General features: G+C 36.6%; 1 protein-coding gene across 5 annotated transcripts in view; it reads right to left on the reverse strand.

The window, feature by feature from the left end:
- PTPN4 (protein tyrosine phosphatase non-receptor type 4) overlaps positions 1-14,190 on the reverse strand; it is a 220,212-nt gene that overhangs the window by 14,389 nt on the left and 191,633 nt on the right. For all 5 annotated transcript variants that reach the window (XM_070581110.1, XM_070581109.1, XM_070581112.1 and 2 more), the window contains 7 exons: positions 13,529-13,685; positions 10,178-10,344; positions 9,278-9,368; positions 9,132-9,193; positions 5,200-5,346; positions 3,365-3,493; positions 281-429 (listed from right to left, as the gene is read on the reverse strand). In XM_070581110.1, the coding sequence (XP_070437211.1) occupies positions 281-429; positions 3,365-3,493; positions 5,200-5,346; positions 9,132-9,193; positions 9,278-9,368; positions 10,178-10,344; positions 13,529-13,685 (902 nt within the window). The remainder of the gene's footprint in view (positions 1-280; positions 430-3,364; positions 3,494-5,199; positions 5,347-9,131; positions 9,194-9,277; positions 9,369-10,177; positions 10,345-13,528; positions 13,686-14,190) is intronic.

Raw genomic sequence — 14,190 nt, forward strand, 5'->3', positions numbered from 1 at the left:
CAAATATAAGATACCATCAATTGTAAGACATCCCAATTTCAGAGATGTTAAACTATGAAAAAGACAATCTTCTAAGAATGAGTGCAATAAAGGATTATTTTTACTTCTTATGACAAAATTTCTGCCAATCACATGTTGGAACGTACCTTTGCTTTCTACGTTCAGAGCACAGCTTTGAGTTCTAATTATCATAGTTACAATCACAACTGAAGGACAAAATAAAATATGTATTTCCTTTTAAAAATGACATATCTAGCCAGATGTTCGATCATAAGAATACCTGCAATGAACAACAATAGGTTCTTCCTTGCCAGCCCTCTTACTTCGTACGTGACAGACAAAATCCAGAAAGTCACTTGAATCATCAGGGACTCCATGGTCAGGCCAGGCTATGTACTGGATCTGAGTAAGCTGACGACTCTCATTTTTCTAAGTGTAAAGAAAAATTATTTACCTTGACTTAGGAATATCTTTAAAATATAAATAAATATTCGTCTTTTTTTCTTTAAAGATTTTATTTTTCGTTTTTCTCCCCAAAGCACCCTGATACATAGTTGTATATTCTTAGTTGTGGGTCCTTCTAGTTGTGCCATGTGGGACGCTGCCTCAGCATGGCTTGATGAGCAGTGCCATGTCCACACGCAGGATCCGAACCGGCGAAACCCTGGGCCACCGAGGCAGAGCACGTGAACTTAACCACTCAGCCATGGGGCCGGACCCAAGAAATCATTTTATAGAAACAGTTATATCCATTTAAGCTCCAGCTACCTGGATCATTACTGTTCCTATAACTCAATTTCTATATTTGTAAAATATTTTAAAGATGATAATCAAGTAAACAAGCAAAAACAAGATCCAGAGAAATGTTTAAAAAAAAAAAGCTAAAGAACTGTTAGTGAGCAAAACTGGTAAAGGGAAAAAATGTTTTTATGAACAAAGTTAAGTTAATCCTAAAAAACACAAGTGAAATTATGGAAATTAGGAAAATAAATTCTCAAAATAAATGTAGACTAAAAACTGGAGATCATAAAAACACTAAGTCAAACCAGGGCTTAATTCTTTTTTGGAGTCAGGATTGGTATAATGGAGAAAATAAGATATTGGAATTATATATCGCCATTCAAATTTTCACTCTGCTAGTTAAGGCACTTAATATTTCAGAGCCTCACTTTGTTCAACTGACAAATGAAATAACACCTATACCTAAAAGAGACAGTCTTATGTTGAAAGGGTTCTATGAGAGGACCTATAAGCCACCCAGTTAGCTGTTTGGAATTATATGCTCAAGAAATGGGAGCTATAGACATTCAACACTATAAAATCTATCTATTGTCATTTACATTAAAGGAAGAATCCAGAAAAGACCATGAAAGAAAAAGGTAATTAAGAAATGGACTAATGGAAAAATTTCTGAAGAGACTTCAGTATAATTTGATAGTTAATCTTTCAGAATTCTGTAATTCTGTAAAATGAACTAAAGATATCTAATATAGACTACCTTTATTAATATTAACATAAGAATTTAATGCTACTAATAAATCTACAAGAACAGGTAATGTAAAATAATACTCTACTAAATTTTGGGGCAGTGTCTGTCTGTCCGTCAGTCCATCCATCCACGTACGTATTTATGGTGGCAAACTTATATTCCTATTTATGTTTGGCTCAAACTTCAGAAACTAATTTGTGTTTTCAGAAACTAATTTGAAACTAAAGCATAGTTCTGAGGCACTCAGGGTTTGCAAAGAAAAGCTACTACAGTATATAAAACTGCCATGGATAATCTATAGGTGAAGTACAATAAAGAGACTACGCCAAAGATAGAAATAATATTTTATGGAACCATATACAGCCCGTCTTTCACATCTATTTGGGAAAATGAAGAACTCTCTTATTGGCTTGCCTTGTTACATTAGACCATGAGCTACACAGTCTAGGTCCCTAAACCCTACATTCATTCTGATGGACTCTCTAGGCCATTAAGATTTTGAAACTTTCTATTTAATTTTTTATTTTATGTAACTTTAGCTTTATTGCATGTCAGATTCCATTAATATAAATCAGCACAACTTCTAGCTCCTTTCCTTTTGGTCAGTAAGGCTCTGTCTTGCTGGGCTCCTTTAATCAAACTCAGGGAGGTGGGTGGAGGGCGGGAAGGGATATGGAGTTCTCGTTTCTTAACCATTGATGGGACAGGCCTGGGACTTCGTAATGTCAACAAAAATCCCTGGAATACAAGAATTTAGTTAACAAAGCTTTACTGTTTATACATTACCAGAGAGATGCTGCCTTTGGCAGCAAACTGTAAGTTTGCTCCGGGAGAACAAAGGGAGGGGGGCTGCCTTTTATAGAAAAAGTTTCTGCCCAGGCTCCCGCTCAGGTGTGCTTATGCAAATAAGTCCTGATTGGTTGGCACTGGCCACAGTTTTACTGGTTAGGTCCAGGTGCCTGTTAGGGACTTTTGTAAAATCAGAAACTTTGGCAGAGTCAAAAGCTTAAGAGTGCATTCTGTGGCTTTTCCAAGAACAGGGTATGCGACTGTATCCTGGTCCCGTCATGGCCACTCGACTCCATTCTGTTTTTAGGTTCCAGTTAGCTACAGAGTCCATCTTATTCTCAGGGTTCTCTTTTTAAAATTTCATTTTGTTCCACACTAGCAATCTTCTAGTCCCCTTCAAAACCAAAGGTGGCCAGCAGGGGAATACCCAGCTGCAGATAGTGCAAGTGGGGTGCACTGTCTCCAGCAGTCTGACAGGACTGGCAGCGTGCTGCCCTCCACACACATCTCCCAACTGGGTTAGTGAGGCAACATTTATTAATCAGTTTCCATTTCTGGCTCTCGATTTGGAAGCCAAGGGGAGTGACCCAGGTGGCAGTCAGAAAAACTAGCAATTGGGAAACTGTAATTTACCTGCTGTCAGAAGGTCCTGCCCAGAGGTTTTCCTACTTAATACTGAGGAGACTGTGAAACTGCTCTCCTCTCCTCTTTTAAAAAAGGGGAATAATTTAATAGCTTTCAATTGTTCTTTCCATCTCCACAGACGTACTTTACTGATATAACTTGGAGGAAGAAATCTTTATAGCAAAACACACCCCTGGTATAATTTTTATGAATAGGCAGAGTATTAAGAGTAATAAGTATTATTTGCTAGATTCCTTTTTTTACTGACCACTCATATTTACCTCTAGAGATGGGAAATAGATTTATTTTAGTAGGAGAATATACTTCATAAGATTCAAAAGCATCCTAATTAATTTTTAAATATTTCCTAGTAACCAGGAATCAGACGAAAAACATTTTTAGCTTCCAAAGCCTTCACCTTGAATATAACAGATCTAATAAATGGATATCCTGCCTTCCTACCTCTTGGTTAAATAGTGTCATCTTCCTGAAGATACATGCAGTGTTTCCTTCTTCTGAATGGCAGGTGACTTGGTAGCATCCATAGGATGAACTTCCTGTGGGTTCTGGCCAATACTGGTGACACTTAACCTGACATCAATAGATTTAAGAAACATATATAATTTAGGTTCTCCAATTTTTTAAATGTTTTAATTTTAAAGAACTTCCAAACTTAACAGAAAAGTTAAAAGAATAATTTAATGAACTCTCATATACTCTTCACCTAGATCTGCCAACTATTAACATTTCTTCTTTGCCAATTTTTTTCTCACTGAATCAATTACTACCACGAGGGTGGCAAAATGGTGCACTAATTTTGATACTTTTTAAATTTAACAATGAGAAGGAATCCTCAACCAAAATGCCAAATGCAATCCATTTATTTTCATAGTTAGGGTTTTTTTTTTTTTTTGGTGAGGAAGATTGGCCCAGAGTTAACATTTCTTGACAATCTTCCTCTTTTTGCTTCAGGAAGATTGTCTCTGAGCTAATATCTGTGCCAATCTTCCTCCATTTTGTATGTGGGACACCACCACAGCATGGCTTGATGAGCAGTGCCATAGGTCCATGCCCAGGATCCCAACCTGTGAACCCCAGGCTGCTGAAGTGGAGCACACGCACGTAACCACTACGCCACCAGGTGAGCCCCAGTTAGGATTTTTTTAAAAACAGGTTTACCAACATGTTAATTCATATGCCATACAATTCACTCATTTAAAGTACACAATACAATTATCCTCACAGAGCTGTGTAACCATCACCACCATCATTTTTAGAACATTTTCATCACTCCCAAAAGAAATCCCATATGCTTTAGTAATTGCTGTGCATTCCTCTATCCCACCCTCCTTCCCCAACTCCAGACCTGGGCAACTGCTAACCTACTTTCTGTCCTCTGATGGATTTGCTTATTCTGGATATTTCATATAATGGAATCACACCTATGTGGTTTTTGGTGACTGGCTTTGTTCACTCAGCATAATATTTTCTAAGTTCATCTGTGTTGTAGCATGTGTCGTTTTTCCATTCCTTTTTATTACCAAATAATATTCAACGGTATGAATATACTAAATTTTATTTGGTGCATATGCACTGTTTGTACTTTTTGGCTATTATGAATATACTCCTATGACCGTTTGTGTACAAGTTTTTATGTGGACATATGTTTTCAATTCTCTTGGGTATACAGGAGTGAAACTGCCGAGTTATAGTAACTCTATGTTTAGCCTTTCGAGGAACTGACAGACTGTTTTCCAAAGTCGCTACATCATTTTACAAACCCACCAGCAGTAAAAGGAGGGTTCCGTTCTTCCACATCCTCACCAACACTTGTCATTATCTGTCATTTTTATTTTAGCCATCCTACTGGATATAACATGGTATCTCATTGTGGTTTTGATTTGCATTTCCCTGATGACTAATGACGCCAAGCATCTTTTCATGACTTTATTGGCCATTTGAATACCTTCTTTGGAGAACCATTTATTAAGATCCTTTGGCCATTTTTACATTGGGTATTTGTTGTTGAATTGTATGAGTTCTTTATATATTCTAAATACAAATCTCTTATCAAATGTATATATTAATCCATTTAAATATAACAATGATATTAATAATGGCTAACACATCACATTTATTATGTTAATCATAGTTTTAAGCACATAACCACGATGATTTTAATCATAACACCACAAGAAAGGAAGTTTACAAAAAAACCTAAATCAACATGAATATTTTGACTATACACGTAATTTGAAAATAGCCCAAGCAATATTTAAGATTCAAGTATGACTTACTCTGCCACGTTCAACTTGTGTGGTCAACATTACAACCATGGAGGAGCCTTGTTCCCAAGTCATCTGCCAAAAATCTGTACAGGTGTGGGGTAATGGCCCTTGACAAGCAATGTACTGATTTATAATGCTAGAAGAAGGGATTTCCATCTAAAAAGAAAACGACACAAAAATAAAATCTTTTGCATTATTACTTTTTACTATGATCAAGCATATGAAAATCATCTACTAAATGATAACTGAATACAACTAATCTCAATAAATTGAAAAGTCAGTAAAACAAATCCTTATCAACACTTTCTTATTTTATCTGTTGAAGAAATTTCTTGGAAATGTCTAGGAGTTATATTTACCTTTCAATTAATGGAAATAGGAATTTAAATATTTTCCAAAGCACTACTATGGTTTTAAGAGCAGTTTTACAGAGAACCCTATTTCAGAGGCAGAAACTTAGTACAGAAATAAAAAATATTTGTCTCTAAACACTGGTAAAATTTGTGAGGAACAAAAATTATGCCATTTGTTTTCGTTTAGATTTTACATATAACATAAAAAGACACTAGAAAAATGTTTTAAATTCATTATCTTCAGAAAGAAGTAAGATCATGAGTATCTGGGGAAGAAGAGAAGTCATCATCCTACTACATTTCGAGATTGAATTAAAAACAGGAAAAGGTGACATATTCACATGGTAACTGGAAGAAAACCAAAGGGTGAATAGACTAAGAAGTCTCCCTCCCATCCCAGCCTGGTTTATGCCCAGGAGGGCAATTCTTCTTTCTAATTTCCAATATATCCTTTCAGAGATATTCTATATATAACACACAAATGTACACGCAATACTATCTTCCTTTTTTTCTGTAAAATGGTAGCATATAATGTTGTTCTGCATCTTTTCCACTTTATCTTTGAGATCATGTCAGATTAGTACATAAAATTTCATTCTTTTCAATGGCTCCACTATATAAATATATCATAATTTATTTAGCAGACGTTTAAGTTGCTGCTAATCTATTTGCTACCATAAACAAGGCTGCACTGAAAACTTTTGTAAACCTAACATTTTTGTGCACATGAAGAAATATATTTGTACGGGCAACAGGAAGAAATGAGAATGCTGGATCAAAGTGTACGTGCACTTAAAACTTTGACAGATAGTGCCAAAATGTTCTCCAAAGAGGTTGTACGATTTATACTCCCACCAATAATGTAAGAGGAATGCTTGTTCCCTGATAATCTCCTTAATACATCCATAATCCCTTATCCACAGTTCTGAAACTCCCAAAGCTCTGAAGTCTAAGTTTGTCTCTTTTTTTCGTACACCTGACCAAATGAGACCTGACTGGACTCATTTGACAGCAATATCTGACCCAAATTGATCTAAGACTATTTAAAGTCTTTATTAGTCCCACTTAGTGGAAATATCCATAGTTTGCTGTTGAATATCAATACATTCATTACAGGATAAAGTCCCACAGCTTATGGAGGACGTTACTTATTACAGTACAGGGTTTATGCACTGAATAACCTCTCAAAAATACAAAAAATTCTGAATCCCAAAGCATACGTAATCCCTAGTTTTCACATAAAGGATGTAGACTTGTATATGGTATTATCAAACTATTTTCCCCTCCCCAAAGCCTCAGTACATAGCTATACACCCTAGTCGGAGGCCATTCTAGTTCCTCTATGTGGGATGCTGCCACACCATGGCTTGATGAGTGGTGCATAGCTCTGTGCTCAGGACCTGAACCGGCGAACCCTGGGCCACCAAAGTGGAGTGTGCAAACTTAACCACTCGGCCAGAGGGCTGGCCTCCAAACTTTTTGACACTTCAATCTAATAGGTGAAAAATGGTGATTCCTTGCAGCTTTTTTTGAGGAAGATTAGCCCTCAGCTAACATCTGCTGCCAATCCTCCTCTTTGTGCTGAGGAAGACTGGCCCTGAGCTAACATCCATGCCCATCTTCCTCCACTTTATAGGTGGGACGCCTACCACAGCATGGCTGGCTAAGTGGTGCCATGTCCGCACCCGGGATCTGAGCCGGCGAACCCCAGGCCGCCAAAGGGGAACGTGCAAACTCAACTGCTGCGTCACCGGGCCGGCCCCTCCTTGCAGTTTTGATTTACATTTTTTTTGTGAATTAAGTTGAGCGTATCATTCACTTAACTGTTTGGTTACTGTTGTCCTCATTATTCATGGATTCTGTATTTGCAAATTTGCCTACTTGCTAAAATTTATTTGTAACCCCAAAATACTTGCAGGGCTTTTGTGGCTATTTACAGACATGTCCAAAGAGGTAAAAAATTTGAGTCACCCAATGTGCACATTTCCAGCTAATGTTGAATAAAATGCTGTTTTGTCTTCTTGTTTCTGCTCATATTGTAAACAAGTGTCCCTTCTGTGGACTGTTTAGTCCATGTTTTTTGAATTTGGGGACTGGTTGTTGGTGATTTCACTGTTTAAAATGGTGTCCAAGGGGAGTGCTGAAGTGCTGTGTAGGGCTCCTAAGTGCAAGGAGGCCATGATGTGCCTTATGGAGAAAACACGTATGTTAGATAAGCTTCCATCCAGCATGAGTTCTGGTGCTGCTAGCCTGGGTTCAATATGAATGAATCAACAATGTATATTAAATAAGGTATCTTTAAACAAACAAGGTTATGTACTGATCAGTTGACAAAAATGTTACAACTAGAGGCTTAGAGGAACCTAATCCTCTATTTCCCCTTGGAGCAATGATTCAGTATTTGAAAATTCAGTGTTCATAATAAACTATAACTACCACAAAGAACAAGATGACTGTATTTACAAAAAAGTGATATATTTGGACTTTGAAAAAAATAACCTGGGGGTTAGTGTTTATATGAAACGAGACTGGCCATTTGTCGACAGTTCTCCAGCTAGGTAACAGGTTTATGGCAGGAGGGCTCTTCATACAATTCTTTCTACTTTTGTATAGATTTCAAAGTGGCTGTAAATATTTTTTAAATGTCATTTGTATTTCCTTTTCTATGAATTGTCTTTGCATGTTTTCCATTATTTTCATTGGACTGTTATTTATTTTTCTTATTCATTTATAAAGCTCTTTGTATACACCGAAGAAATAAGCCCTTTGTAGTATTTTTTAAATTCAGTTTGTCATTTGATTTTAGAATTTTTAAGCATCGCCCAAAATTAAAATGTTTATAGTAAACTTTATATATAAAATCTTTTCTTTATAGCTTAGACATGTGTCTAAGCCTAGAAAAATCTTTGCCTTTCTGAGATTTTAAAAAATAATCACATATTTCCTCCAAGTACTTTCATGATTCCATTTTTTACATTTATATTTTGATATATCTAAAATGTATGTTGGCATCAAGAAGGGGTAGGTGAAGTATTTATAGATAAATGACATAATGTATGGATCTATTTCAAAACAATCTGGATGTGAGGTATAGGTGAAACAAAGCTGGCCATGAGTTGACAACTGTTGAAGCTGAGTGATGTGTATATTCATTTTACTTTTTCCTCTACTTTCGTATTTTTGAAATTTTCTGTATTACAAAGTTAAGGAAAAAAGTAAGTAATAATCCTTTTCTCCCACCAGAAGGGAGCAAAAACCTCCGTACAAAGATATGTTCTAGACAGTTGACCTAACCAATTCACTAGATAATCTGTTTTATCTTCAATGATTTAAAAGGCTGTTTCTATCATAAACAAAATTCTAGTACTTAGTTTATTTCTGGACTAGAGTATTCTATTCCACTGCTCTATGTGTGTATTAACACGCCAGTACCAAACAACTTTTTAAAAATTGTATAATATTTTTCAATTGTCTGAAAGTTTTAATATTCTTTCAAGGTTAGGCTTTTAACAAAAAGGGATAAATCTCAGATGTTTACAGTGGCCCCTCTTATTCCAAATGACAAAGGCATAATAAAAATAAACTTACATTTATATAATTTGCATTGATATAGTCTTCATTACCCTTTAAAATGACCCGTGTAGCATCATCTGAAAAAATTCAAAAGAAAGAATATTTTAATAAATTTATGTTAAAAAGATGAAACTTAACATAAAGAGATTGTAGATACTTACAAGGCGAAATATCTCTGTATCTATTTTTGGAAATGTTCTGAGGTAATTTGGCACAAGACATTGTCATTCCAGGTTTTTTCCGATATAGTTGCTAAAAAAAAAAAAGTATAAGACGAGTCCAGCAAGTCATCAAGAGTTTCTGTTTTGATTTCAGACTTGTTTCTACGCTAACAAGAAACAGGTGTTTTCCTTTGAACATCTTAGCTATACAACAACATACCTGAGGTTAGCAGCGTACTGAACCAGATTTGTAAAGCTGAATTCTGCATAATTTCTGACATGAATTATAGATCACATTTTGAAAAACGGTAAAACAAGTGAAAACAATTTTGCTTACAGTAAAAGTTTTGAATAACAAACCTGCAGAAAACATTTAGCTTTCATCTCATTTGGAGATGTTTAGAGTATATGAACCAAGAACTTTTTAAAAGAAAAACTGACATGCCCCAAATGTTTTATAGTCACTTATCTGTAACATATACTTCAGAACAACAAATATTGATGACGGCCAACTACACTGACAAAGATTAGGGAAGGAGTAAATATGAGAAGGTACAAAAGTGATTTTCCTTTAACTCAGGATTTCTACAATAGCCTATTTTCCATCTGTCACCTTTCATAAAAACAGAAATTTTAACTGCAGGAAAAAATTTAGTTTGATGACATACGTATAAAATCTCCCTATTCCTCTCTTTTAAATAGACATCTATGTATATGACCACAGCTAGTATTTTGGGAGCAATTTTAAAAACTTTGCATGTTAGAACTCTTTTATGTCCAACATTTATCAGAATACCATTTTAATTTATAAATTATAACTGACAGTAGATCAGGCAGTTAAGAAACCATGAAATCAATTAGAAAATGTGGGCAAACATCTTTCCATACAGTATTACTTACATCAAATTGTGTCAGAACCGTCCCAGTGATGAGCCCCTCAGCTAGCTGGCTCATTGACTCCCGCAGGGAATGGTCATCCTGATGGACGTTATCCAGTGGAGTTTTCTCAGGAATGTACTGGAAGTCTGGCTCATTTTCTAGCTTTTCTTCCACTACATCATATACAGCTAAAAAACCAAAACCAAAACCAAAAAAGCCACATGGAAATTGTAATGAATTGGTGAAAAGAATTTACTAAAAATGTTCTTTAGTATTCATAATTCATCAGATCTGAGTCTGCTGCCACCGTGTAGAGACAGAATGTGGCTGTGGAGTTGAAGAACTTTGCTGTACCTTTAGGGAAAAGAAGAGTTCTTGGAAATATTGTTGAAAATGTCTATAACTTGAAGAGACATTAAGAAAAAGAGGAGCTGTCGAGAAGCAGCTCTGAACAGACCTGCCCTTAATTTGTGGGACCTAGGGCAAGAGTACAAACAGACATACACGTCTTGATATGAAAAGTCACAAAGAAATTGAATAGAGTGCTAAACAAAATATGTTTTAACCTCTTTCCTTGACATACCTACAAAACAACCTGGGAGGCCATATTTCAAATGAGAACTCTATGCAAGACTTCATGGTCATATAATGTAAGGAGAGCCAGACCCTAGACTCTGGCCTATAGCTCACCCTGCTTCTCTTCCCACCCTCAGCTCCACTCATTAACATGGAGGCCTATGAACATATGCGTGAACCTCCCAGCCCATACGTAAGCTTGTTCTACACCTCTCTGCAAATTGCTGCCTCTCAGTCACCCTGTTAGCCTAGGAGTACATATACCACGTGATCCACCCTCGGGAGTATGGACCTGGGAAAAATGGCCACACAGGTCCAGGCAGTGGACTCAGAATTACTTGAACAGAGAATTGAGGGTTATAAAAAAGTGGTCTAGAAAGGAAGGTGATGGCTTCACAATGCCCCCTTGGTCCTGAAAAGTCCTGACCCCCATGGGGAGAGGTAAAGCTGAAGGAGAGCCAGCGTACAGCCCTCTAGAGGGTGGGGCCAAGTTAGGGGCCTCTTTTGCCCTTGTCTAGGAGAGCTTTTCCTGGTCAGATATGTATGCACTTTTAAGAAGAATAAATTTCTGAAATGAAGAATGAAAAGACAAAAATGTATGAATGTATTTTGCCTAAGGAGAAATAAGATTTAAAGTGGAAAAGACTAGAAAAACAAAGAGCTTGTTTTTCTAGTTTTCTACTATTTTTGGCAAATATAATTAAAATTTTGACTATATGTTATTTTAAACAAAAATCGACATGAGAGACCCACACTGAAAGCAACTGGAGGCTCTAGTCCAGATTTTGACAATAAAACAATATTAGAAAGATCTTTTGCCAAGAAGTAAGCCCTAGGTGGGATCCTCTCCTAATTTAAAATATAAATGAGGTAATTTGGAATTGCAAAAAGGCATGGCTTTTCCATTATAGGGACTTTTGATCATATTCTGGCTCCGTACTAGTCATGAATTTGTGAGCAGATAACTGAATGTCTTGGTGCCTAAGTGCCTTCAAATATAAGATTGAGATCATTCATCAATCTCATTGGATAGCTGAAAGAATAAATGAGAATATACAAAAGAGCCCAGGTGCATGGAAACCATTTAATGACTGTTAATATTATTATAATTATTAAGTTCTTTAGGATCTGTTATCAAGAGAAAACAGAATAAATTGAGAGAATATTATTCTTAGTATAAAATTAAAGCTGTTTTATGTGACAAAAATTCCTAATAATTAATCACCTAAGTATCTGGTCTAAATGAACGAGCTCCTTGAAAAGTAAAAAGAGAATGCCTTGCTCAAGTCCTTTTAAGAAGAAAGCCAATTCTAGACCATAAATGCAGAAAAAACACAAAGTAGAGAAGATAAAACGAGTATTTTCTTTTATTCATTAAAATAAATGAATTTATTTTTGTATACAAGAGGCAAAAATGAGTTTTTTTTAAAGATTTTATTTTCTCTTTTTCTCTCCAAAGCCCCCCAGTACATAGGTATATACTTTAGCTGTGGGTCCTTCTAGTTGTGGCATGGCCTGATGAGCAGTGCCACGTCCACATCCAGGATCCGAACTGGTGAAACCCTGGGCTGCCGAAGTGGAATGCGCGAACTTAACCACTCAGCCACAGGGCTGGCCCCTGTATTTTTTTAAAGGAATTTTCTTGCGCAATTTTGCTGGGTTGGGTGTGTGTGTGGGAATATGCAGAGTTCTAACTACATTTTACTTTCCTAGGTTATATATTCAAGAACTGGCAACATGACATTAACCAATAATTACTCTTGTGGATAAAACTATGATTAATAAACTGTTCAGAACAAAACTAGATGTCTAATGCTGGGATATAAGCATTTAAAATTTTTTTCTCGGAGGAGAGTGATAGAGTGTTGAGGGAACTTGAAACAATGCTGAATAAACACAAGCTAAAGGATCTGGGATCGTTACACTGGAGAAAGGGAGGGGGTATCTGGTAAAAATTAGCTATTGTTGAAAAACTGAAGGAAGAGGGATTGAACTTATTCTGCAAAGCACAGAGTGACAGAATTAGGAACAATGGCACTGAAGGAAGATGGATGTTTAGTTCACTTAATAGTTCAAGCCATCCAAAGGGGGACGGACTGCTTCAGGAGCCACTGAGTGCTCCACACGGGCAGGACGTTCTTGAGGCTGTTGAAGAGAAAATTCAAGTAACCAGCAAAGGAGCCAGAGCTTATGGTATTAAGGTTTCTCCAAATCTGGGACTCTGACTATGAATTAAGAAGCCAGCTGTCCAGATGAGGAGATGACATCATTAGGCTAGTGAGCATTATCTACAGAAAACACAGACAGGAATAAGAAAATTAACTACAGCTTGTTTCGGTGTTTTCTAAAAGTGAAACAGAGTTCAAAAGTTACTCATTCATTCAACAAGTTTTTTTATGAAGTCACTACTACGACCACTACCACCACAACCGCAGCTGGGGGAGAGGGAGCCATTTTAGCTACGGCAGTCAGGAGAGAAGGACTTCCTGAGGACATTTGAGCAGACACCTGGATAAAGTGAGGGTATAAGTCATACAAAAATCAAGAACAGAGTTTTAGGCAGAGAAACACCAAGAAAATTGGCATACAAGAGAGGAGAGTGAGCAAGGCTGAGTTAGGTATGCAAAAGGGCCAAGAATCTGGATTTTATTCCAAGTGTTAATGGAAGCCACTGTGCTCTGAGTAGGAAACTGAAATGACACAACTTACGTTTTAAAAAGCCCACTCTGGCTGCTGTGTCTAGTAGTAAACAACAATGAATTATGAAAAATATCCAGTGCTACAAAGAGGACTTACCGTTAGGTCGAACTAGAAGTACGAGTTCCCCAGAATCTCTCTCACAGCTAGCTTTAATAAACAGGACAACCTGATCATGAGTATGTTCTGCAATGTCCTGACCATTGATCAGTACAACTTGGTCCCCTTCATTCAATCGAGGGACACAGAGGTCAGCCTGTAATGTAATGCAAATAAGGTTTCAGATCTGCACATGGCTTTCTGAAAGGAAAGCACAGGAATTTATTTTTATAGATTCCACAGCAGGAGAACTAAAACTACATACAGAATAGCATCTATCCATTCATCTAGCAAAAAAAAAAGTAGAAATCTAGCTTTCCCATGACGATACCCATTTTTTTTTCTTCTTCATTCAACTTTTTCCCTGATGCCCTATTATATGGCTAGACATCCAGATAAGACTAATGATTTCAAAGTGCATAGATACAGGCAGCCCTTGCTTTGCACTGTCCAGATGAACACAAATTTCAGTTATCACAGTTTAGTTAAATAACACCAGTCTCCTGACAATATGGTTCAAATTTCAGTTACCACAATATATTAACTGTGAATAATCGCATAAAGTCAAACTGTGCCGCTAGCTTGTCTAAAAATCACTACATAAATAATAGACACACATCATGATCAGTGACCGATCACATCACGTCTTTCAAAGTCTCTTG

The sequence above is a fragment of the Equus przewalskii genome, chromosome 17, assembly GCF_037783145.1.
Source record: "Equus przewalskii isolate Varuska chromosome 17, EquPr2, whole genome shotgun sequence".
Taxonomy (NCBI): domain Eukaryota; kingdom Metazoa; phylum Chordata; class Mammalia; order Perissodactyla; family Equidae; genus Equus; species Equus przewalskii.